This window comes from Hibiscus syriacus, unplaced genomic scaffold, assembly GCF_006381635.1.
Source record: "Hibiscus syriacus cultivar Baekdansim isolate YM2019G1 unplaced genomic scaffold, ASM638163v2 tig00006570_pilon, whole genome shotgun sequence".
In the NCBI taxonomy this organism is placed as follows: domain Eukaryota; kingdom Viridiplantae; phylum Streptophyta; class Magnoliopsida; order Malvales; family Malvaceae; genus Hibiscus; species Hibiscus syriacus.
The window spans coordinates 1373388-1401255 of NW_024062102.1; the positions used below are offsets into that span (position 1 = coordinate 1373388).

The 27868-nt window shown below is 33.2% G+C and overlaps 1 protein-coding gene and 2 long non-coding RNA genes across 3 annotated transcripts; all 3 read right to left on the reverse strand.

Moving 5' to 3' along the window:
* Positions 1-5135: 5135 nt before the first annotated feature.
* Positions 5136-27868, reverse strand: LOC120200786. The gene is made up of 3 exons (XR_005523600.1): positions 27661-27868; positions 18677-18684; positions 5136-5146 (listed from the first exon to the last, which is right to left on the reverse strand). It is a non-coding gene; the product is annotated as an uncharacterized LOC120200786 (long non-coding RNA).
* Positions 23007-23627, reverse strand: LOC120200783 (ethylene-responsive transcription factor ERF024-like). Its single transcript, XM_039201536.1, has one exon. The coding sequence runs from the start codon at positions 23562-23564 to the stop codon at positions 23007-23009; it is 558 nt and encodes a 185-aa protein (XP_039057467.1). The 5' UTR covers positions 23565-23627.
* LOC120200785 lies at positions 26252-26818 on the reverse strand. The gene is made up of 3 exons (XR_005523599.1): positions 26770-26818; positions 26401-26672; positions 26252-26312 (listed from the first exon to the last, which is right to left on the reverse strand). It is a non-coding gene; the product is annotated as an uncharacterized LOC120200785 (long non-coding RNA).

The following is a 27868-nucleotide window of genomic DNA, read 5'->3' on the forward strand; positions in this document are numbered from 1 at the left end:
ACGATGAAAACTTTCTATCATTATTCAGATACGATTTCAGCTTTCTGAAATCAACTTTTGATCTTACTAGGCATTTCCTGAGGTGTCCGCTCTTCATCCTGCCTGGCCAGGGCAAGTGAATAGCTATCACAATCAGGAATATCACCTTTCACTTACTTCGAAATTATCATGATCGGATTTCTACTATATTAAATTATTCTTATTATATTAGCAAGACAACATATTCCTTACACTATCAGATCAGAAATTTTTCAATCTATGTTGGCATGTACACCCTTTATGACACTTTGGACTTCGGTTTATGCCGAGAATCGGCTAAACCATAGCTCTGATACCATTAATTGTAACACCCCCAACCCGTATCCGACCCGGATACGAGTCCGAAGTGTCACATTGACTTTTCAAACATTTATTCGTATAAAATAGTGAGTAATTTAAAAACTTTGATAACATTTAAATTATTTCAAAACGTTTACAACAGATATCAGAGTTCATACCATTTATATCTTTAGACTACATGCCAACTACACTCTGTAAACAGTACATACATTTTCTGATCTGACATTTGGTAAGGAGAACTGACCTGTCTTGCTCCGCATTACTCTTTATTCTTATCGAAACCTACGTGTGAAACAATCACACGCTAAGTCGTTGACTTAGTGAGGCAATAATTAAACATATAACAATAAATTCATGAACGTGCATTCATACCATTGAATCATGACATTTCAATATGCATGTATCTATTGCATGATAACAATATATATAATCATGTCATACACACACGCAACATATCTTCTTGTATTACTTTCACTTTTCGTTTGTCTTCCAATTGCATTGCCCATGTATATTATTATCTTTATCAACATCATTATAATTCAAGCAACACATGACATATCACCATAAGTATATACATCACATATATCTTATACATTACATTCCATGTTATCTCTTATTAGCCCATGTGCACCTGTGAGAACTGTAGATATGTGACTCTATTGAGGTTGTGCACCACTATGCTGTCACCACAGCTCATATAAATGTCCCGAAGGACCTATCCAGAGGTCACACAGACCCCGGTAACTATCCAGAGGTCATAAAGATCCTCGGTAACTGTCCAGAGGTCATAAAGATCCTCGGTAAACTGTCCATATGTTCCTTAGAACATAGGTATATTGTCCATATGTCTCGAAAGACATAGGTAAAACTGTCCATATGTTCCGTAGAACATAGGTAAACCCTCGACTCTTGGCATGCCAACTATACCCCTAGCTCTCATGATACATAACATGGGCGTTATCATTTATTTCATTTCAAATATTCACATAAACTTGTAATTCACTTTCACATATCACATATCACATAGCTTCTTTTCATATTATCACATAGTCACGTAGTTCACTTACACGTAGATCATTTCCATATAATTCACATGTCACATATATCATGTTTTCATATAATTTCTATCATTTCTCACCCAATCACCTTTATTCATATAACCATACTTATCATATCTTGTTCATATAAGATCATATACTTCATATAATATATAAAAACACCTAGAACACTTTCACGTAGCTTATAGTCATAGGTCTTATCTCATAACATATACTTGTTTTCACATATATATATATATTTCATATCATTTCTTATACCATCACATAATTCATTTAACATACATAACATATTATGTAACATTATAATAGAAATACCTATAAGTCATATCACTTAGAGCACATATATACTTATAGTCACATTGCTTATATCTTAATCTTATGCCTTCTCTTAGACATATATATTCACATGTTCAGGTAATCCACTATTTCATCACATAATTATGTATTCATATAACTCATTTCATTTCATTTCATATTTATCTATATATATATATATCCTCAAGATTTATCCTAATATAAATCATATAGCACTCTTATAATTCATATTCATATTCATCTAGGGCAGACTTATAAACATATCTCACTTCTATTATTTCTTTAGGTATATAATCTAATCTGTTTACTTAATTCAATTTCATATAATTCCTATAATCTTCTCATATAACTTCATAAATTTCTATCATACAACCCATGTGTTATAGTTTTATTTAAACATATAAATCTTTCCCATCTAGCTTATTTCACTTATCATATAATAATAATTATATTTTACTATGATCACATAGTTTATATCTCATATAATTCATAACGTTTCTTATGTAATTACTTATACTTTATCATCTAACACATAAAAGAACAGATCAATCCATATAATCAAGCATACATACATGCATATTCAACTCATGCCTTTAATCATGCATTCATGTGTAACACTTCAGGAAATAGACTCATCACAAGTCTTATTCCCATCGCACATCATATACTATTGAATATGCACTCACCTGGCCTCACTAGTCAATATCGATCTGTTATTTTTCCTTGATCGATCTTACTTGCCAAACGTTCCGGAGTTGCTTTATGCGTAGAATCTACATACATGTACATTTTGAGGCAATCATTAGATACCTACACCTTGTAATTGGATACTAGCAACTTAAACGAACTTATTAAACCAATATTAACATTTTTCTTTAGGGGGAATCGGTTCCCTACCATGGGGGTATCGATTCCCTCAAGACATTCTGGAATTCTGTCGTTTGAAGGGGTATCGGTTCCCCTTGAATGGGTACCGATTCCCCTTGCCCAGAAATCATATTTTCAACCCGAAAATTACTTCATTTCCACTCAAACACTTCATATATCATTCCCTTTTCATTCTTAACTCTAGTACACATACTTAAACCAATCTATATTCATTTATTTCATCTTAAACCTCAAAATCCTATCATCCATATAAGATTCAAAAATCATACCAAATTTTCAATGTGTTCTAATTCCCATTCTAACACTTCATACTTCTTAATTAGATTGATGACAAGTCAAATTCATCCATAAAACTTCAACAACCATACCATATCAAAATTTCATCTTAAAACTCATATGGCAAATTCCTTCATAATTCCTTTATCTTATTGTTTAAATCCCATATAAGCTTTCCTTAAGCTTATTTAATACCCAAAGAATCAAAACTAAGCTTAAAACTCAAGAATTAACCAACTGAAATTAAACTTACCTTTGCCTTGCTCCCCCACGTATGAAGAAGAAGAAAGGAGAAGAGCACTCTGGATGGTTCTCACACATCCCACGTTTATATTACCCTTAAAAAGGAATATAAAAATCTTTCTGGTCAAATGACCATTTAACCCTTAATTTCCTTTAATAATTACTAATTAACCTTAATCATATATATCCAATAAGCATTGAACTATTTCATTCTTATACTTTAGTCCCCAAATTCTGAAACTTTACAACTTGATCACTAACCCGGTATTGAGGATGTTACAAATCTCCCCTCCTTATAAGAAAATTCGTCCTCGAATTTTCACTGCACATCTTACTAGGAACATATCTTCTAATGTTCTTATGTTGCTTCCCTGACTTATTCTTTCTTGTCATCATCAGAAACTTACTTTTTAATCCTTTAGTTTTCCGACTATCTTTTTCGTTTATACCTTCATCTTCTGTTGTTTATCATATAAACAATAACCAGTAATACCAATCCATTGTTGTCTTTTCTCTCATTCAATTATGCATTTTTCCTTTGAACTTTCTAAAATTCCATATAATGTCACTCATCACGTTGACAGTAACATTCATCTCATCACTCTATATCAAAACTGTCCTCTGTACTTCCATATTTATCGTATCTGATTCTTTTAAATCAATCCCTTTCATTTCTTTACTCCTTATTCCTTATACATAAATCATATATTTCCTTTCATATTCACATACTCTTGTCTTATCACTTATACTCATCTTTATGTACCAATCTTCATTGCATCCTCATTACTCTGATAACCCATTTCTTATACATAACTTCATTCTTTATCATTTCTTATACTTGTATTTTCCTTCCTGAAGGTTCTATGCAAATACTTATCTCTGTTTCTACATCATAGCTATCTGCTCAGAATATATAACTATATTCAAATTCACATCATAATCAATTAACTCCACTATATCTTTCCTCCAATCTTATAACTCTAGCACCTTTACTCTGACAGCTAGATAATAACTTTTGTTCAGTCTAGGGCACAAGCCCTCTTATACCAATCATATACATTCTTTCCAATCTAAATTATCTCAACATTTGCTTACTCAATTTATCAATTTCACCTCAATTCTCATACATCCTGAAATTTCTTTTGCTCAAACTCAACATTCTGACTTCCTGTGTCCTATAATCTGATCATTGATATACACATTCTCAAACTCTTCTTATCAATCCTCAGCTTTACTTAAATATACAAATTCTTACTTCCTTTTCCTTTACTATACCACATTACTATAATCCAAATATGCAACTATATCCAGATCCATTGCAGATCTGGTTATCATATCCTGACAATATCTTATAATCTTATAATCCCAGTACTTTTCATCTTATAATATCATATTCTATCTTATCCACATAATAACTCTATATCGTTTTTCCGATTCCAAACGATGAAAACTTTCTATCATTATTCAGATACGATTTCAGCTTTCTGAAATCAACTTTTGATCTTACTAGGCATTTCCTGAGGTGTCCGCTCTTCATCCTGCCTGGCCAGGGCAAGTGAATAGCTATCACAATCAGGAATATCACCTTTCACTTACTTCGAAATTATCATGATCGGATTTCTACTGTATTAAATTATTCTTATTCTATTAGCAAGACAACATATTCCTTACACTATCAGATCAGAAATTTTTCAATCTATGTTGGCATGTACACCCTTTATGACACTTTGGACTTCGGTTTATGCTGAGAATCGGCTAAACCATAGCTCTGATACCATTAATTGTAACACCCCCAACCCGTATCCGACCCGGATACGAGTCCGAAGTGTCACATTGACTTTTCAAACATTTATTCGTATAAAATAGTGAGTAATTTAAAAACTTTGATAACATTTAAATTATTTCAAAACGTTTACAACAGATATCAGAGTTCATACCATTTATATCTTTAGACTACATGCCAACTACACTCTGTAAACAGTACATACATTTTCTGATCTGACATTTGGTAAGGAGAACTGACCTGTCTTGCTCCGCATTACTCTTTATTCTTCTCGAAACCTACGTGTGAAACAATCACACGCTAAGTCGTTGACTTAGTGAGGCAATAATTAAACATATAACAATAAATTCATGAACGTGCATTCATACCATTGAATCATGACATTTCAATATGCATGTATCTATTGCATGATAACAATATATAATCATGTCATACACACACGCAACATATCTTCTTGTATTACTTTCACTTTTCGTTTGTCTTCCAATTGCATTGCCCATGTATATTATTATCTTTATCAACATCATTATAATTCAAGCAACACATGACATATCACCATAAGTATATACATCACATATATCTTATACATTACATTCCATGTTATCTCTTATTAGCCCATGTGCACCTGTGAGAACTGTAGATATGTGAGTCTATTGAGGTTGTGCACCACTATGCTGTCACCACAGCTCATATAAATGTCCCGAAGGACCTATCCAGAGGTCACACAGACCCCGGTAACTATCCAGAGGTCATAAAGATCCTCGGTAACTGTCCAGAGGTCATAAAGATCCTCGGTAAACTGTCCATATGTTCCTTAGAACATAGGTATATTGTCCATATGTCTCGAAAGACATAGGTAAAACTGTCCATATGTTCCGTAGAACATAGGTAAACCCTCGACTCTTGGCATGCCAACTATACCCCTAGCTCTCATGACACATAACATGGGCGTTATCATTTATTTCATTTCAAATATTCACATAAACTTGTAATTCACTTTCACATATCACGTATCACATAGCTTCTTTTCATATTATCACATAGTCACTTACACATTTCCATATATACATGTCACATATATCATGTTTTCATATAATTTCTATCATTTCTCACCCAATCACCTTTATTCATATAACCATACTTATCATATCTTGTTCATATAAGATCATATACTTCATATATATATAAAAACACCTAGAACACTTTCACATATATATATATCTTATCATATCATTCTTATACATATCATAATTCATTTAACATACATAACATATTATGTAACATTATAATAGAAATACCTATAAGTCATATCACTTAGAGCACATATACTTATAGTCACATTGCTTATATCTTAATCTTATGCCTTCTCTTAGACATATATATTCACATGTTCAGGTAATCCACCATTTCATCACATAATTATGTATTCATATAACTCATTTCATTTCATTTCATATTTATCTATATATATATATATCCTCAAGATTTATCCTAATATAAATCATATAGCACTCTTATAATTCATATTCATATTCATCTAGGGCAGACTTATAAACATATCTCACTTCTATTATTTCTTTAGGTATATAATCTAATCTGTTTACTTAATTCAATTTCATATAATTCCTATAATCTTCTCATATAACTTCATAAATTTCTATCATACAACCCATGTGTTATAGTTTTATTTAAACATATGAATCTTTCCCATCTAGCTTATTTCACTTATCATATAATAATAATTATATTTTACTATGATCACATAGTTTATATCTCATATAATTCATAACTTTTCTTATGTAATTACTTATACTTTATCATCTAACACATAAAAGAACAGATCAATCCATATAATCAAGCATACATACATGCATATTCAACTCATGCCTTTAATCATGCATTCATGTGTAACACTTCAGGAAATAGACTCATCACAAGTCTTATTCCCATCGCACATCATATACTATTGAATATGCACTCACTTGGCCTCACTAGTCAATATCGATCTGTTATTTTTCCTTGATCGATCTTACTTGCCAAACGTTCCGGAGTTGCTTTATGCGTAGAATCTACCTACATGTACATTTTGAGGCAATCATTAGATACCTACACCTTGTAATTGGATACTAGCAACTTAAACGAACTTATTAAACCAATATTAACATTTTTCTTTAGGGGGAATCGGTTCCCTACCATGGGGGTATCGATTCCCTCAAGACATTCTGGAATTCTGTCGTTTGAAGGGGTATCGGTTCCCCTTGAATGGGTACCGATTCCCCTTGCCCATAAATCATATTTTCAACCCGAAAATTACTTCATTTCCACTCAAACACTTCATATATCATTCCCTTTTCATTCTTAACTCTAGTACACATACTTAAACCAATCTATATTCATTTATTTCATCTTAAACCTCAAAATCCTATCATCCATATAAGATTCAAAAATCATACCAAATTTTCAATGTGTTCTAATTCCCATTCTAACACTTCATACTTCTTAATTAGATTGATGACAAGTCAAATTCATCCATAAAACTTCAACAACCATACTATATCAAAATTTCATCTTAAAACTCATATGGCAAATTCCTTCATAATTCCTTTATCTTATTGTTTAAATCCCATATAAGCTTTCCTTAAGCTTATTTAATACCCAAAGAATCAAAACTAAGCTTAAAACTCAAGAATTAACCAACTGAAATTAAACTTACCTTTGCCTTGCTCCCCCACGTATGAAGAAGAAGAAAGGAGAAGAACACTCTGGATGGTTCTCACACATCCCACGTTTATATTACCCTTAAAAAGGAATATAAAAATCTTTCTGGTCAAATGACCATTTAACCCTTAATTTCCTTTAATAATTACTAATTAACCTTCATCATATATATCCAATAAGCATTGAACTATTTCATTCTTATACTTTAGTCCCCAAATTCTGAAACTTTACAACTTGATCACTAACCCGGTATTGAGGATGTTACAAGGCTTTTTGGGAAAAGTGGGTTTATCCTAGGTGCCCCTATCACATTAAAACATTACGTTCAACATGTAGTCTCGATAAGCATTATGATTACAAGTTCTAGAACATCCTAATTAGTTCGGTACACACAAGTCAAACAATGAGCAAGAAAGAAAATGTATGCTCGTTAGGCTTAAATCTCACAAGAAAAGTTTATATGCACTGAGTCAAGTTCATCTCAATCGACAAAAGCATGAAATATCAATACTTAACAAAATATTCACCAGCTATACCAATCACCAATCATGCAAATTAAATTCGATCAAAACATGATCACAATCCAAAAGGAAGCAAGAGTATAAAGTGAAGTTCAAGACTAGTAACCAACGATCTCAACACATTAATATCATAATAACTCAATTTCAAACAATCAAACAAGTCAAAGAAAAATTTGACGACATGTTTATCTTTCCCCCCTCACTTAATCTGTTTTGTCCCAAAATGTATGTCAAATTTAAAAACAAAGAGAGGGAAAAAGAATACTCCCCGATCTAGTGGTGACCGCGGCCACGGTCATGTCGAGACGAGCCCTGGCGAAGGTAAAAAATATTCGATCGGAATTCGAATCTGTTTAGAGAAAAATAAAATAAAATTAAGCATCTGATAAAATAAAATAGAATAAATTTGGCTAAAAATAAAGCGAAATTAAAATGAAAATAAAACAAAAACAAAACGAAATGGGTTGCCTCCCATCAAGCGCTTTTGTTTAACGTCGTTAGCTCGACGACCTGATTCAGACTACAGGTTCTAAGAGAAATACTTCTTCCACTTCATATGATTTTTCCAACTAAGAATTTCCTTATGAGAAATTCTATGATTGTATAATTCTTTTATTTTCTCCTTGTAGAATTTTTCATTCTCATAGGTTATTCTTCGGATCTTTTTTAGCTTTGACAGCTTATCCGAAATAACCGGTGAAGTAGCATTTTCTCCTAAAAAGGTACTCTTTAAGTTTTTTGGCATTTGTTTCAGTTCTATCTCAAGTTCCTGCAAAACAGAAAGTATAACATTAGACTTAGCATAAATCAATTTTAGATCGGCACAATCTGAAATTATTTTTTTCAACTTCTTGATTTCCTCATCATGATCTTCTAACTCCCTGCATAGATTAAACGAAAAAATAGTTTCTACAAACTCATTTTCCAAAGGATCAATAATACCAACATAATTTATGCTCACCACTTTGTCTGGGTGTTTCATTTTCTTGTACACATCAAATTTAACGATCTCACCATCAAACTCTATGGTTAAAGTTCCACTTCTTACGTCAATCTTTTTTTGTGCAATACTTAGAAAAGGGCATCCCAATAGAATTTTGGAAGAAGTGTTTGTACGATCATTCTCCTTGTCAATTACATAAAAATCAGCGAGAAATATTAAATCGTTTACCTCTACCAACACATTTTCTAAGAGTCCTTCCGGGTAAATGACTGATCTGTCGGCAAACTGAATTGATATTTTTGTATCTTTCAAGGGCTCATTAGTAATCATATTGTAAACAAAGAGAGTCATTACATTAATAGAGGCGCCAAGATCACACATGGATCATTTTATCCCAACTTTATCCATTTTACAGGGTATTGCGAATATACCTTGGTCTTTCAGTTTCGGTGGTAACTTTTGTTGGAATACAACTGAGACATGTTCTCCTAGATTTACCTTCTCATTCCCGGTAAGCTTCCTCTTTATTGTACAAAGGTCCTTCAAAAATCAGGCATATCTTGGAAACTTTCGGATAACCTCAATGAGAGGTATGTTTATTTCCACCTTCCGAAATACATCTAGTATTTCTTTTTCCTCAGTTTGTTTATCCCTTTTTACTAACCTCGATGGAAAAGGTAGTGGCACGTCATAGGGAGATGGCTTTGGATCCATTTGTACTTCGTCACTCTTCTTCTGGATCCTGAATCTATAGTCTTCTTCCCTTTTTGGATTGCTTCATCTTTTGGAACAGGTGGCGCCACTATTATACCACTCCGAAGAGTGATGACAATGACATTCTCCCTTGGATTTACCTCAGTTTGAGAAGGTAGTCTTCCTTGTGATTCCAGTTTTCCCACTGTTTGAACTAGTCGGCTCACTTGGTTATCCAACTCATGAATATGTGTCTCGGTTCGACTTTGGAACTGTTCCTGGGATTCAACTAGTTTTTCCTGGGACGTAACCAATTTTTCTTGTGTAATTGCTAACTTTCCTATGATTTCCTTTAATGATGGATTTTGCATTTGCTGTTGAGGAGGAGGTCTTGGTTGATAAGTTGACCTTTGATTCGTCGCATAGTAGAAATTTGGGTAGTCTCGCCATCCCGGATAATAAGTATTGTTATATGGGTTGTATGGTCTTTGTGGAGGACCTGAAAAGTTTCCTATATCATTGATTTATGCATTGCCTCCTTCTTGTATCATCAGGCAGTAGTCTGTCGGATGGTCTAGCTTCGTACATATCTCACATGCTCTTGTTGCTCCAGATTTTCCTGCAACAAGTGAATTTACTACTTCAGTTAATTTGTCTAACTTATTTTCAAGAGAAAATGTATTTATCTCGTGAACCCGTCGGCTGGGTTCACTTGAAAATTGTTGAGAATTGGCTGTCATGGTTGAAATCAATTCTCTTGTTGTTGTTGGGGGTCATGTTGACTAATGTTCCTCCACTAGCGGCATCTATCATTTTCATTTCCATTGGTAAAAAAGGCCTTCATAAAAGTATTGAATTAACGTTTTCTCACTTAATCTGTGTTGCGGACAACGTACACAAAGCTTTTTAAATCATTCCCAATAGTCATAAAGACTTCCTTCGCTCTTTTGTTGAATGGAAAGAATGCTCCTTCGTAATTCGCTTGCTTTAGCTGCTAGGAAGAACCTGTCAAGAAAACTTTGACTCATGTCAGCACATGAATGAACTGAATTCGGAGGTAAATAAAATAACCAATCTTTAGCCAAATCGACTAAAGAGAAAGGGAAAACCCTCAATTTAATTTGATCTTCGGTACCTCCCTATGGTTTCATACTAGTAAAAACCATGTGGAATTTTAACAAGTGTTTTTGTGGATCTTCAGTGGAAAAGCCATGGAAAATGAGAAGAATATGAATGAGTCATGTCTTTAATTGAAACAGAGTCCAACCACTAGGAAAATTAATGCATAATGGCGTCTGAGTGACAGGAGTTATGGCTAGCTCTCGGATCGTTTGTTCTTCTTCTGCCATCGGGATTTGATCTTCGTTGTATGCGTCTGCTTCAGAGTTTGTCTCTGGATTTGATTATGCTTTTGAACTCTGCTCTTGTTCTTCTTGTCTTTTTCTCTTTTCTCGAAGCGTTTGTGCGTGGATCCTTCATGCTCGTGCTTCGATCTCCGGATCTAGATCTGCTAATTCACATGTGTTCCTTCTGGTCGTAAATCAAAAACTAGAAAAATAAATCAGTACTTGCCGTTAGTCCCTGGCAACGACGCCAATTTGATAGCCATCGTTTTGTTATCAAAATAATTCCTGGATTCTTAATAAATAGAAAGGAAAATGTAGTATAAAGAAGCAGGGTCGATCCACATGGACTATGATTTTTGTGATTTAGTAAAACTGTTTCTTGATTTTAGGGAAAGATATAATTCCAGGTAAAGTTGAAAATGTATAATAAAATAAAATGAATAGTAATAAATAAAAGGGAAAATAATAAAATAATAAATAATAGTAGTAAAGATAAAAAGGGTTTTTAAAAGATGTTTTTAAAATAAAAGATAAGAATTAAATAAAAGAAAATAATTAAATAAATAATTTAAAGAAATTGAGATAAAGTGAAACTTATAGTGTAAGCAGCCTGAGACTTCAGCTTTGCCTCAAATTCCTCAGATCATCGAAACAGATTTTTACTTCAAGATTCACGTCGGCTTACAAGGATAATTCTTTGCTGTCGACTCGGATTATGTTATTTCAATAATAACTGGTTCCGATCTCAGTTTCTTCTTAGCAAATAATTTTGCTAAGTGTGTTATCGAGAAGTCGAATATGCTTCAATAAGTCAATCCTTCTTCAAACGTTAACCATAACAGCATCCAGACCATTGTCGAAATCGTTTTGATTTAAAAAGTAAGCTCAGAAAACAGAGAGAAAAATCCGAAACGATTTATGTACCTTACAATTCTCACGTTTGGAATTGAGCCTTCGCTTTAGCCTTTGGCTTAAAAGAAATTTAGCTAAGCATGACCAAAGTCATACTTAACATAATTGAAAAGTATGCGAAAAATAGAGAAAAAGTTAGAGAGAAAAAAAAAAGATTTAATTCTCAGATGAGAGAGATATGTTTTTAGGCTTACATTGAGATGTCATTTATAGCTTTCAAATTCCTAAATATAAGATAAATATAATTCCTAAAATAATATCTTAAATCCTAATTAAAACACTTAAAACTATTTAAACTAAAATACCTAAAACAAAGATAAAATAAAATATTATTTAAAATAATATCCTAAATCCTAATTGAAATATTAAAACCTATTTAAACTAAAATACATAAAACAAAGATAAAATAAAATATTATTTAAATAATATCCTAAATCCTAATTGAAATACTAAAACCTATTTAAACTAAAATACAAAGATAAAATATAATGTTTAAAATATTATCCTAAACTTGAGTTTAATTCAAATCCGAATTCTAGAAACGTGTGGCCAATCAATTTTTTCTTCTAGAAACGCTGACTGGATCTTCTAGATACTGTCACGTCAGATCGTGTCATGCCCAGAGTCGTGCTCATGTCTCCAGCCATGACCAAATAATAAAAAAATTACAGAATGCATTCTTTTTAGTGCAATTTCCAGAATCTAACGTCCTGCACAAAAAATAAATTAAAACGAATAAATAAACCACAAAAATTAATAGTTAAGGAGTAATTTAAAAGTAAAATATTAATAAAATTAAACACTTATCAGCAAAAGACACAAAACAAAAACCAGCAGAAAGACTAACACCAAGGCAGATTAAGAAGGTGTTTGACGAGCTCATATCCAAAGTTCTGCAAACACATAAATAGGGGAAAGGGCGAATGCTTATTCAAAGTTAAGAGTTTATTTGGGAGTAGATTATTGTTAATTTATTTAAGCACAATAAAAATATGAGCTTGTTTAAGTATGTCGATGATGCTTCTTTCATTTTTCATTAGTTTAAATTTTAATAATTTATCGTTTTAGATAACCTTAATAATTTATGTAATATTTATATTTATAAAGTTACTATAAATACATAAGTATAAAAAAATGTAAAATCGCACTAATCACACTAACTAATTTATTTCAATGGTTAAAGAAATCGTTGTTGATTCTAGAAGTTATGGGCTTGAGCACCAGTCTGTAAGGGTGATTTATTATCAAATAGTTGAGAATATATAAAACATATACTAATTTATAATCATATTAGTTTAATAAAAAAATATAAAATCAATTTAGGATTATTCAAATTTGGACATGTCGGCATGACGTGTAGTACCCTGTCTTTATCTTGGGAATGCTTGAGTTGCTCAATTACACAATTGTAGTCTTTGATAGCTTTTTTATAAATGCTCTTTTTTCCTCCTATTGGTTTTGATGTTTCTTTTATTTAATTAATTAATTATTTAAAATAAAATATCACTCAACACTTAAGGTGGCTAAAAACGTGTCAATTTATATTTGGGGAACATTGAAAAAAATGCAAGACAGAAGTAACATTATTTTCATTTCAGCAATCACTTCAAAGACGTGATTTATTTGTCATTTCAGAATAACCCGATATTAACCAGCTTGTTATATGGGACCATAAACTATTCAAAATTCTTATCATCTTAGGATATTTGTATACTTTTCAATATACTTATTACATTATATTTTAAATAAAATATATTAATTAATTGAATCAATTAAGTGATTCTAACGGTTAAAAAAAGTGTTATTTTTTTAGAAATTTTGAATTTAAACAATTGTATTTGTATGACGTATGTTGTCAATGATTATTTATATATATATAAATGAAATGAAACAATTAATAAAAATTGACATTTATTTTAATATTAATCGGCATTCAGTCAATAAAGTTTAATATGAATTAAGTATTTAATAGAATTATATTATATAAAAATTATTTTCAAATAACTAGTGGTTCCATATTAGTGAGGAAAGAATCAAAAGAACTAAACACCGAATCTTTAAAATCCTTAATAGGTGTATTTTGATTTGTATAATATAATATTTGATTAAAAAGAGCTCAAGCGGGGGGGGGGGGGGGGGGGGGGGGCATAAGGCTAGCTACCAATTGCTAGGCACCCAAACATGATGATAAGCTAATGTCACAACAAGCATGAATAGTAAGAAGCACGAAATCTTGGGTTAAGCACAGTCAATAATTGATAATTAGGCTTTTGATGGAGCTGATTAAACCTTTCTTGTGGTCCTTAAATGTTAAATCATTGCTTAATCCCTAATTATGACTTTAATTGAATGTGCTCATTAATGGAATTATGCCTACTCACCCTTGAAAACTGAACATACGGTTTGGCTCCCCTGCCCCCAGCTTAAGTCCACAATTATGCTTAAAACTATATTTATATGCCACATGAAAGTACCATAGATGAATGTAGACGATTCAAACCAATGCCAAAACTTTCTTTCTATTCCAACTTTTCTTGACGTTAGCCTTTAGTAATACATTTTAGGGTAAATCATAGATGATGTTATCTTTGTTTAGATTTCTTTTTATTTTAATCATCGAATTTTTAAAAATTATATTTAAGTCATTTACGTTATTGATTTGTTATAATTTCACATAATATAATAAGAGTTAATTTCTAATTTAACTCTTGAGTTTTAGACAAAATATCAATTTAATCATGAACTTTTGTTTCATTTATTTTTCATCTTCTTCAAAAATTTAAAAATTGCCTCAATCTTTCTTTAGGCCATATTGTCATTGTTATAGATGTTGATCCGAACACCTTCTTCAGCCGACGATAACTCTAACCATCTCTATCCCCTTGTCTCCACCCTCCTCTTTTGTCTCCTTCCTTTTCTTTTCCTCAATTGAAGTTTACCCAATATTTCTTTTTATCTTTTTCAAATATTTTTTTAAGGTCGGTGAATGACTAAATCCCCAATTTAAAAGAATTAAAAACCAATATCTTGTTGATTCTTGTAGCTTCATTTAGTTCATCTCTAACCAGTTCATTCATGTTCATTGTCACCACTGCCATTAGAAATTATGGCTTGTGTTGTTATCGCCACTTTTCATTACCTTTAATAAATGATATCCTATTTAAGCTTCCTTATTTTTGCCCATGTAAAACCGACCTTTGTTTCAATACTCAATACAAGAAGTGTTGTAAAAATATGAGGTTGCAAATAGGACATACACTATATTGTCATTAAGGATAATTCACGGTGAATCCTACTTTTGGAGATCCAACAGACATTTTTACCAAGATAGATAATAGAAAAAGCTAACAACTAATGAATACTCAAGTGTGTTGTAGGCGAGAGAGGAAGAATGAGAGAGTCAATAGATTATTCTACCCTGGGAGAATTTCCAAGGCTGATGTTGCATTGTATTTATAGTACCATGCAAGCATAAAATTAGTAATGTTGATAGACGGTGATGAGTGCATTTAGGGTTCGCTTTAACTATTTGAAAATAAAATAATAATCAATTGCATTTAGCGTTATCGTTGGTAATGTTGCGGAAGACGGCTATCGGATAGAGCAAAATCGTAACTGATAATTTGAGAAAATAAAAACGAAGATAAAGAAGACACAAAATTTACGTGGAAAACCCCTAAATAATATAGGGTAAAAACCACGGGCAACGGTAGAAGAATTTCACTATGAGAAAATAGGAATTACAATTTCTCTCTATCAACCAAGGAGAAAACAATGATAATTCTCTCTTGATAAAAAGGAGAAAACAACTCTAAAAAAACTTTCTAATATTCTCTCTAGTATTGGAAGAAAGCTAGAATGCTTTGGGATGATCTTGAAGCTAAATGAGCTAGGGTATTTATAGTTGAAACTTAAGGATTAATCTTGTAAATACCCTAAAGTCCAATGGCTAAATTTTGTGATTTTACCACTTCAAAATTCAACATTTTCAAGCTGCCTAACATAATCAATTTAGCAGCCCCATTTGAATTTGTATAGCCGCCCATGATATTTTGACTTTCAACAATCTCCCACTTGAAGATTTGATTGGAACAATCATATCTTCACACTATTCTTTCTACCTTGTACCTTCTTGTTGCTTACGTCTCTGACAGGCCACAAGAGGATCGACACCAGGTAAATTTATCAGCGTTGATCGCATTCGTCATGAAATCTGCTATGTTGTCTTTGGTATGGATCTTCTGCATATCTATCGTTCAATGAAATGGTACTGAACTCATATGTGCTTTGTTCTTGAATGAAATGCTGGATTCCTTGCTAGATGCAAGGCGCTTTGACTGTCACAAAACAGAGAAACATGCTCTTGATTGTACCCAAGCTCCTCCAATAGCATCTTCAACCAAATTGCTTCTTTATTGGCTTGTGTAGCTGCTACATATTATGCCTCTGTTGTGGATGTAGCCACAACTGACTGCAATTTTGAAACCCAGCTTACATCTCCACCAACAACTTTAAACACATATCCTGTAGTAGATTTGCTTTTATCCAAATCCCCTGCATAGTCAGAATCTACATACCCATTGATTAGTAAGTTTGATCCTCCGTAACATAATGCAATATTTGAGGTCCCTTTGACGTATCTCAGGATCCTGTTTACTGTATTCCAATGCTCTTTGCCTAGATTCGCCATGTACCGACTAACCACTTCCACTGCTTGTGCAATGTCTGGTCTTGTGCATATCATAGCGAACATTAAACTTCCCACTGCTGATGCATACGGTACTCGATACATCTCCATCCTCTCTTCTTCACTGCTAGGACTCATACTGGAGGATAATTTGAAGTTAATAGGAAGAGGGGTAGAAATTGGCTTACAATCTTGCATGCTGAATCGTGACAAGATCTTCTTCAAGTAATTCTTTTGTGAAAGCCAAATCTTCCTATTACTTCTGTCTCGGTGAATTTGCATCCCTAGAATCTTGTTTGCTGATCTCAAGTCCTTCATTTCAAATTCACTAGCCAGTTGTGCCTTTAATTCTTCAATATGATCTTTGTTGGGTCCTGTAACCAATATGTCATCCACATACAACAGCAATATAACAAAATCGTTATCACCAGACCTCTTGAAATAAGCACAAGGGTCTGCATTAGGTCTGTTGTATCCAAGGCACATAATGAAGGAATCAAATCTCTTATACCAACACATCGGCGCCTGCTTTATACCGTACAGAGATTTGTTCAACCTGCAAACCAAGTTCTTCTTTTCGTCTTCTTCAAAACCTTCAGGCTGGAGCATATAAATCTCTTCTTCAATATTTCCATGAAGAAAAACTGTTTTAACATCTAGCTGTTCCAGATGTAAATTCAATGTAGCACACATTGCCAAGACTACTCGAACTGTTGTTAATCGAACCACATGAGAAAAAATTTCATTGAAATCAATACTTTCTTTCTGAGCATATCCTTTGACCACCAGTCTTGCACGATACCTCTCCACTTGATCGTCACCATTTCGCTTGATTTTAAAAACCCATTTGTTACCAATTGGATTCCTTCCTTGTGGTAGTGGCACAAGGTCCCATGTATTATTTTTATGAAGGGCTTCAATTTCTTCTTGCATCGCCATCATCCACAGTGAAGCATCTGAGATGTTTATTGTCTCCTGGTATGTTGATGGCTCACCGTCCTCTGTTAAAAGGCAGTATGCAATATTACCTTCTATAACATAATCTGAGTGCCAATTGGGACGTCTTCTCACACGATCTGATTGACGAGTTGTTGGAGCTTCAGAACTCTCTAGTTCTTGTTCATCATGTGCTGGTTCTGCTTCAGAAGAATCTCCTTCTTCAAACTCTTTTTCCACATGTATCTGAGTAGTCTCTGACTTTTCAGCTCTATCATCGTCTTCTTTTCTTTGTAGTTTATCTTCTACAAAGATAATATCTCTAATAATGATCACTTTACGGGCAGTGGGATCCCACAAGCGATACCTCTTTACTCCATCAGCATACCCCAAAAATTTGCATTTCTTGGATTTTGGATCCAACTTTGAAATTTCTTGGGAGTTGTACATCACGTACACTATACTTCCAAATATATGGAGGTTTGAATAATCAGCTGGTTTTCCAGTCCACATCTCCATTGGTGTCTTCAGCTCTATTGCAGTTGATGGAGCTTGATTTACCAAATAACATGCGGTATTGACTTCTTCTGCCCAGAATGATTTTTCTAGGCCTGCATCCCTCAACATTGCTCTTGTTCTTTCTAACAAGGTTTTGTTCATCCGCTCTGTCACTCCATTTTGTTGAGGAGTGTTCGCCAGTGTGAACTGTCTTTTGATGCCTTCTTTCCTGCAAAAGTCATCAAATTCTTCGCTTGTGTATTCTCCTTCATTATCTGTTCTGAAACACTTGATCTTATTTCCAGAATCAAGTTCCACCCGTGCTTTGAAGTTTTTGAAAGTTGAAAACACATCTGACTTCTTCTTAATAGGGTACACCCAACATCTCCTAGAGTAGTCATCAATAAATGAGACAAAATATTTTGCTCCTCCTAGGAATATAACTGGTTCTTGCCATACGTCAGAGTGAACCAATTCTAGAACACTTTTTCCTCTAGAATTTGACATGTTGAATTTTAACCAGTGCTGCTTACTTGTTATGCAATGCTCACACAAAGTAAGTGATACCTTTGTTAAGCCTGGAAGTAGCTTTTGCTCCATAAGGACTTTCATTCCTTGTTCTGACATGTGTCCAAGTTTTTGATGCCATAACATTGCAGAATCTTAACTACATGAGGCAATAGAGGCTTCTGCTTCTAGCAAAGTCTCTCCCTTCAGCATGTACAAGTTTGCTGCTATCTTTTCATCTTTCAACACCACATGCGCTCCACAGAACACCTTAATGATTCCTTTACGTGTTTCAATCTTGTTTGCATTATTATCCAACAATCCGTAGGATAATAAATTTTTCTTCAGGCCTTTCACGTGCCGCACATCTCGAACAATTTTAATTGTTCCATCATATATCTTCAATTTGATGGTTCCCACGCCAATGATCTCTAAGGCATGATCATTGCAACTATACACAGATCCTCCTGAGACAGGTTCATAATGATGGAACCATTCTCTTCTTGAGGTCATGTGATATGTCGCTCCCGAATCAATGAGCCATATATGTGTAAATCTTTTTCTACCTTCCACGGTGGTTGACGCTTCACAGAATAGAGCATCTCCATCATCTGAAGTGTTTGCTGTATTGCCTTGTGGATTGGAGCTTTTATTTAGACTCCAACAATCCTTCTTCAAGTGACCCTTCTTTCCACAGTTGTAGCACTTTAAATTCTTCTTGCTCCTCTACTTTGATCTACCATGTTTGTGATTGCTGCTTTGGCCACGTTCTGTTGATCTCCCTCTCATCGTAGTCAACGCTTCTGCTTGTTGCAGATTTACTTGTCTATCTTCCTTGTTCTTGCGCCGATTTGCTTCTTGTAGAACAACAGTTGCAACGTCATCGAAGAGTAGAATGGTGACATTACTGTTTGTCAAGTTGATGATGAGTTGATCGTACGAATCCGGTAGACTTTGAAGTAGAAGTTCAACACGTTCTTGTTCTCCTATTTTACAGCTTAAGGATGTAAGCTGAGAAAATAAGGTGTTCAGTGTATTTAAGTGCTCTGTCACTGAAGTAGATTCTGGCATACGGAGAGTGTACAATTTCCTCTTAAGGAAAATTTTATTGTGCAGCGATGTGGCCTCGTACAATTTGGTGAGATGATCCCATATCTCCTTAGCTGTCTTCTTTTCCTCGATGCTTGACAATACTTCATCTGCTAATGCTATATGAAAGTTTGCCATAACATTCCCGTCCATCCCGTTCCATTTGATGTCATCTGCGAAATCCACCGACCTTTCATTGATAGCCGCTAGACACCCATCTTTCCTTAGGATGGCCTTCATCTTCAATTTCCACAATGAGAAATTTCTCCCATTGAATTTTTCAATATCAAATTTCGTTGTCATAGCTTCTTTTACGGATAGCTCCCACTATTTCACTATCATAAATAGTTCTCTGGAACCTTCAAAGAATGGGTAATAACTTCTTATTTTCTTATGTTGGAGGATCCACCTTTTGGTGGCAACCACAAAGACAATAAGCAGATACTACACACTCTAATCTAGCTCGGATACCAATAGTTGCGGAAGACGGCTATCGGATAGAGCAAAATCGCAACTGATAATTTGAGAAAATAAAAATGAAGATAAAGAAGACACAAAATTTACGTGAAAACCCCCTAAATAATATAGGGTAAAAACCACGGGCACCGGTAGAAGAATTTCACTATGAGAAAATAGGAATTACAACTTCTCTCGATCAACCAAGGAGAAAACAATGATAATTCTCTCTTGATAAAAAGGAGAAAACAACTCTAAAAAAACTCTCTAATATTCTCTCTAGTATTGGAAGAAAGCTAGAATGCTTTGGGATGATCTTGAAGCTAAATGAGCTAGGGTATTTATAGTTGAAACTTAAGGACTAATCTTGTAAATACCCTAAAGTTCAATGGCTAAATTTTGTGATTTTACCAATTCAAAATTCAACATTTTCAAGCTGCCTAACATAATCAATTTAGCAGACCCATTTGAATTTGTATAGACGCCCATGATATTTTGACTTTCAACATGTAACACTATTCTTTCTATGAAATGCCGTTGATAAAAAAAATCCATAATTTTGTTTGATAAAATGCAATATCTTTGATGAAGTTTTATCTATTTTTCATCTCTATTCACTAATACAATTTTTGACGACGAATTATCGAGCAAAATAATTTTCAAAATATTTTTTTCTTCTCATCGACAAGTGTTTGAAAGAGATGGAAGCGGAATTCTTTCAAAGAATTTTGGGTATTTTTCGAATACCACACGTATTCATCCGAGAAACTATTTCTCATCATGTTGTTGTAGCGCACTTTTAGAGCTACAGCATGGTTTCGCCTAACATGCATCACGTGGCTCCAGCAAGACACACTTCTGGAGCCATAGTATGATTCTGTCTAATCTGTCCACGAGGGATGGTTCGAGAGAACGAGTGAGAATAACCGTGTCTTAAAAATTTTAATTATTATTTTTTAAAATTTTATAAATTTATACCTTTAATATAAATTATTACGTTCGTGTCTGATGCCTCTAAGTTTAAATATTGTTTCCTTAGAGTTATGCACGTCCTAAGTTTATCCTCTATTAATAGTATCGTGTGTTTTTCTGTTATGTGCTTGTGAGGTATGCTTAAGTGATTTTCGTTTAGCCATGTCTAAAAAAATCCTTAAAATGTAAATTTGTATTTAAGTAATTTAGTCAATCGATATAATATCTGATATTATAATTTTTCATATTATGTTAATGTATAAATAATTAATTTTTATTACGATGTTAATATTTTTTTTACAAATTCTAAATATAATTTTAATTCTACTTAGAGGGGAGGAGAATAAAAACTTTAACGGAAAGAAAGGGGTGCTTCTAACAAGTCTAGAACGCATAATCTAAGAGAATATGAGAAAATAAAGATGAATAATTTAACAAATCAAAATAAATATACTTGCCGTACACTGTTAAAATTAAGTAAAACACTTTTACGGTTAAAAATATGATAAAGGATATGAGGTAGAAAAATATGAAATTAAATTAATCCGTTGAGTTTATAACTTAGGATAAGGTTCTGGATAATAATTTCTCTTAAAATATTCAACTTACATCTTAAATCAACGTGTTAATTATTCTTATCGACTAAAACTAGTCCCAACTTGTCTTTGATTTTTTTTCTTTTTTTTTCTTCACCATACAGATAATATTTTTTTATCATTAAAGTTTTAAAAATTATAAAATAATCACTAAATTCATGAAACTATAAGAAATTATCACTGCACATCATAGAATAGTAATAATAAGTTTCAATATATTTAAGTATCATTACTGTCCGCTGTGGTGAATTCTGTTTCCGAATGAGCCTCGTTAGAATGCACAATTGATTAATATTCATGGTGAATTCATTACAGTCTGGGTCATTGGAATTCGTTGATCCACAAACAATGCCGCTCACAACTTAGCTAATTTTGCTTTATTTTATGATTATGAATCACCGATGTGTATTTTGAATATAATACTTTCAGATGTCATTAGTAGTTAATTGTATAAATATTGTCTTATTTAAAAAAAATATTATATAACCATTCAATAAATTTAATAATTATTTTATAATAGTTTCATAAAATTTTAGTTGTCATTTTGAAATTATTTGGGAATGTGGAATTTACCCCAACTAATATTCAATTTTTGTCTTAACTTTCTTCTTCGGGTTTTGTAATTGCTTTGCATGTATATAAGCTTTAGTATTGAACTGTTGATTGTTTCTTTGATTAAATGATACTGCTCTTTGTTTTTTTTTTTCCATTTAGTGAATATCTTTTTACTGTTAATTTTAGTATTTTATTTATACTCATCAAACGATCATTAATTTGTTTAACACTGAAAAGTTTTACACTATATAATTAATTTTTTCCATATATGTGTGTGTGAAAAATGTTTAATTAGAGAGTTATGCATGAACGAACAAGCAGCAAAACTTTTTTTTATGGCTACGGGGTTTCAAGCTTCAAGCATGCATGTACGGACACAAACCAGGGCCACACAACATAAAACTAGATAGAGAATACCATAAATGGATTGGCCAAAAATGAATCTCATAAATGGAAAAATCTTGTAGAAAATACCAATCCCAAAGTTCAAACAAATCGAAAACCACTAAGAAAACACACAGAATCCATGTTTGTGGATTACTTCATTCATGATAGACACTGTCATATACTTTTAACAGTGTCTGCTGACGCTGATATTCATGCTCATCCTTCATTTCTTGTTTAGACAGATGAGAATTTATATTGAAGAGAGTTTATTAGTATACTAATAATATGTCAAGGGAATTCCCATAGGGTCTCGGAGCATCCGTCGTTTCCGGCGGGAGGAGGCTGATCGGAATCAACGCCCAATCGAGGAGGACTAAGAAGCATCCCTTCAGCCATATTGACAAGAACATTAGGCATATCGAATATCAAATCCTCATCGATGAAATCATCACCAGCACTCGGTTTCTCCGCGGCTATCCAGTTGTTTTTTTTACCCTCATTCCCGACTAAAGCATCGTTTGCAGCCCCTAAAGCCGCTGCAGCCGACGTTGCCGCCGCCTGAATATCACGAGGGGAGGTCGAGGCAGGCACTGGTAAAGAAGAAGATGAGTTGGGGAAGTTAAGCTCCGTACCTTGGCCTCTTAGGGCAAGTGCCGCCACGTCATAAGCAATGGCTGCCATTTCAGGTGTAGGAAAAGTACCAAGCCAGATTCTATTAGGTTTTCTCGGCTCACGAATTTCAGATACCCATTTCCCACTTGCCCTACGCCTTACGCCCTTATACACCGGGTGCCGTCCTGTTGCAGCTGAACTGCTGCCACTGCCAGAACTTTCGTTGGATTGCATGGTGATTTGAGGACTTGGGGTTTGAAGATGTCAATGGGAGAATCCATTTATGAGAAGAGTTCAGATTTCCCAAAGATTCAAAAAGTTTACTGCCAAAGTGCAAACCAGTTGTTGATGAACTATTATTGCAAATAGTTGGGAAAATGTTGGATATATGGGTTGGATCGCGTTTTTGGCTGCTGAATATAACTGCGTCTACCTTAACAGTGATCTTTTTGAGACGATATTACTTTTAAAAGTTTTGAAATTAATTATTATACTTGAGACAATATGGAAACCTGAATGTTATTTCCTTTGTTTTCCTCGACGATCCGCAGCTCTTTATGAGCTTTCTATTGATAGGGAAATCAACCCCGATAACGTCTCAATATCATTGTATTATTTATATACAATAGCGATAAATATTTTTAAGATTATATATATATATATTAATAATATAAAACTTTATATAAGATAGACATCAACAGAATTGTAAGATGAACAAAATTAATAAAATAGAGGATTAATAAAAAGAAAAAAATCACATTAAATTAAATATGAATTCACTCATATTTATATATAGAACGGATAAAGTATCCCACTTATATTAGTTAAAACTAGATTTTACGTATTACCGGTATTAAGTTTTATATTTTATTCGTTTATTTTAAATTAATTAATCAATTAACTAATAACGACAGTTATAAAATATTAATAATTTATTTTATATAAAAATATTTTAACGTTAAATATATATTATTGCTGATAATATTCAAATTTGATATTTTATGAAACAAGAAGCTATGTCGGTATGAATTTGGTCAGTCTAATTAATCATCATCAAACGTAATGATACAACGAAAGAACATATTTAGATGAAAGATGTATTCGATGTATAGCAACAGTGGACGTTGGGCCGCCTTCCCTTCCAGTTTTCTTTAATGGTTCGTTTGTAAAATAATTTTTATGAAATGAATTATATTTGTCAAAAAATAATTTTTAGAAATTCGGTGTTTGGATGGTATGTTGGAAGCCTTAATGAGCACTCGGTAATTTATAATTCACACGCTACTGTTAATAAGAACTAAAATATAAATATGATACAAACACTAGTTACGGCTAGTTTACAAACGCAACCACATTCTTAAAGCTTTACTAAGCTTCTACTCTTTCCCTCTGTCTCTTTTTTTTTCTTAACACTCACATAACATACATATAACTAATGCTAAGGATACATATTTATAAGGGTATGTAACAACCTCATGAAGGCTCTGGATGCTACCAATTACTGCTTGCGTGTGTTGCCAAAACTTGGACCTTCAACATATTTTCAAACTTTGCTACCACTATAGCAAAACTGTACATTTGCGGTATTTTTTTTTACCTATAGCGGTGTTTTTAAGCGCCGCAAAAAACACCTGCGGCGCTATGACAAACGCCGCAAAAAGCGCCGCTGAAAATAGCGTCGCTAAAGTTCGCGGCGTTTGGTAACAAAAAATTCCGCAATAGGTAACGATATATAGCGGCGTTTTTGTTGGACAAACGCCGCAATAGGTGTTGATATTTAGCGGCGTTTTTCCAACAAACGCCGCAATAGGTGTTGATATTTAGCGGCGTTTTTCCAACAAACGCCGCAATAGGTGTTGAGATTTAGCGGTATTTTTCCCACAAATGCCGCAATAGGTGTTAAGATTTAGCGGCGTTTTTCCCACAAACGCTGCAATAGGTGTTGAGATTTAGCGGCGTTTTTTCCATAAACGCCGCAATAGGTCTTGAGATTTAACGGTGTTTTTCCCACAAACACCGCAAAAGATCTGGTATATAGCGGCGTTTTTTAGAACAAACGCCGCAAAAGGTCATATTTATAGCGGCATTTTAAGATACAAACGACGCTAATTACCTCTCTATAGCTAAAAGAAATTGATTTTGCAAATTAAAACTAATTTGTCAAATGTTGTTTTCTACTTTTTTATTACCCAAATTTAACCTGTAGCATTTTCCAATAAACTTGACATCCATAACAACAAACTTAAAATCCAAAACAAGAAAAATGAAATCCATAATAATAAATCAAAGTTTACATTAACGTAAAATATAATGTAGTTCAACATTATTAACTATAATAAACAATAATATCTAATATATTTTGCTTCTAATCTTACACATTCTTCAAAACTCTTTGTCACAATGAGGCGCTTAAATTCAAAGAGATAAATCCAGTTTATATGGGAAAACAATGATGCAGAGCTAGTATCGTCCTGTCATTTCTTGCACATATATTTTGCTTCATGATGTCTTACTCCAATTGGCATGCCACTTGAAAAGGCCCCATCTATGGCAATGCAAACCCGATCTCTAGTTTCATATCCAAATAAATCATTAGTTTATATGAAAATCCATTATATCTTACGTTAAAAAAGTTAACAACACATTCCTGCATGGTCAGTCCCAGCAGTCAACAACTCTATGGCATGGGCAACCATCATGATGATAAGCAAAATATAGAGATAGATCTTAATAATTGTGCAGAAACATCCAAGCTTGAATTTCATGATAACTTCTAACAGCTTATCGGACCAAACATATTTTAAATCAATACTGCAAACATAAAATTGAAAAGAACATACAATTACATTTTGAAAAATAAGACCAAGATATAGTTACTCACAAGGAAACCAAAAATCAAAATCCACCTGTAGCAAATTCTTGACAAGATAAAGTAAGGCAGGAATAGGATAAACAATAACATCATCCAGGGTTGTACTCAACCTGGTTTAATAATAAAGGAAAAATGTATGTTCATCGTCTCCATGTTAATAGAAAAAATTAGACATAAGCAATCGCAAGTAAGATTTACCTGTTATCATCTGTAACACCTTCACTTTTCCATATTCTTGCCAACGCTGCAAGTGACAAGGCACATTTCAAAGTCTTCACCTGTTTCCCGAAATAACAGTATAAGGTCAATCCTATTGGCACCATGTCAAGTCATAACACAAGATGACTATTCTACTCACCATAAAGTTCGTTGTGGTAACATTATACTCATACTTCCCAGCTATCTTCGACCAGACAATAAGTATTGCTTGTGAACTTGTAAGAAAAGTCAATGCAAGTGTAACAATTGTCCTAATCAAGGTAGGAAAAACCATCAACTTTTTATCTTTCTCAGTTTTTTAAAGCTAATATTAGTAAAAGGAAAACAAATCTTGTAAGTTGATCTTACTTGCGTTTCCACTTGGCTTGTTCCCTTGGAGGAACATTACTTAAGGAAGTTGTATATCAATGGAAATCAAAACAGAATTGAGAAAAACAAAGGATGAAATTTTGTACAATTGAAATTGCATAGCAATCAAACAAGCACTTTTAACCAAAACATACCAACCCCTGGAAACCCTGTGCCTCTTAGATTCTCAATGTCATCACTTACAGTTCCTCCATCATCATCCTACGAATCAAAATTCACTCAAACAAGAATAAAATATCAGATTTAAACCTCTTATGTAGATAATTTCAATCAAATCTAGGATAAATTTGACACACTCAGCAAGTAAATATCATTCCTTCAAATTTACAAATCAAAATTCACTCGAACAAGAATAAAATGTACTATAATCAGAAATACTTTAAATTAGCTTTTCTCCAGTAAACAATTACATCGAATTTTCGAGGAATTCAAGAAAATTAGCCACCAGGTTCACAGAATAAGCTAAAGCAAATGCCGTTAAATAAACAAGCTAGGATTTACTGGCAAAATCAACGTAAGCAAAGATATCAGTGACAATAGATCCAATTTGACATCCGAATATGATAATTAAGAACGTTGAGACATACAAATAGAGGAGAAAAATAAAAGGAATAAATCGAAACTCTGTAATAAATACTTACCATTTTGCAGACATCATAGGCAAACAAGATATAGAGAATGACCATGATACACACAATAAAGATGTTATATTGTCCACAATCAAGCTCCAGACCCATAGTGCCTTCTGTATTTTCATGATTTTTTGGATATTTCGTAACATACAAATAAATATCACTTATGAACAAATTACCAGGTTAAAACCGATAGTTTAAAGAACAAAAAAACACATTTTCAAGAAGAAAAAATTACGTAACTGAGACCCATATACAATCGAAATGTTGAACTTGAGCTATCCCTTCTAATAAAGCATTGAATCGGCGTATCCCTTGGCCCAAGCTTAAAACAACACACAAAACACTAAAAAACTGATTTTATTTTTCAAAAATAAAGGGCGAAAAAAGAATTAAAATTTACATGCTTTAAAGAGATTTGGAAAGTTAAGAATCCACAATGTTCA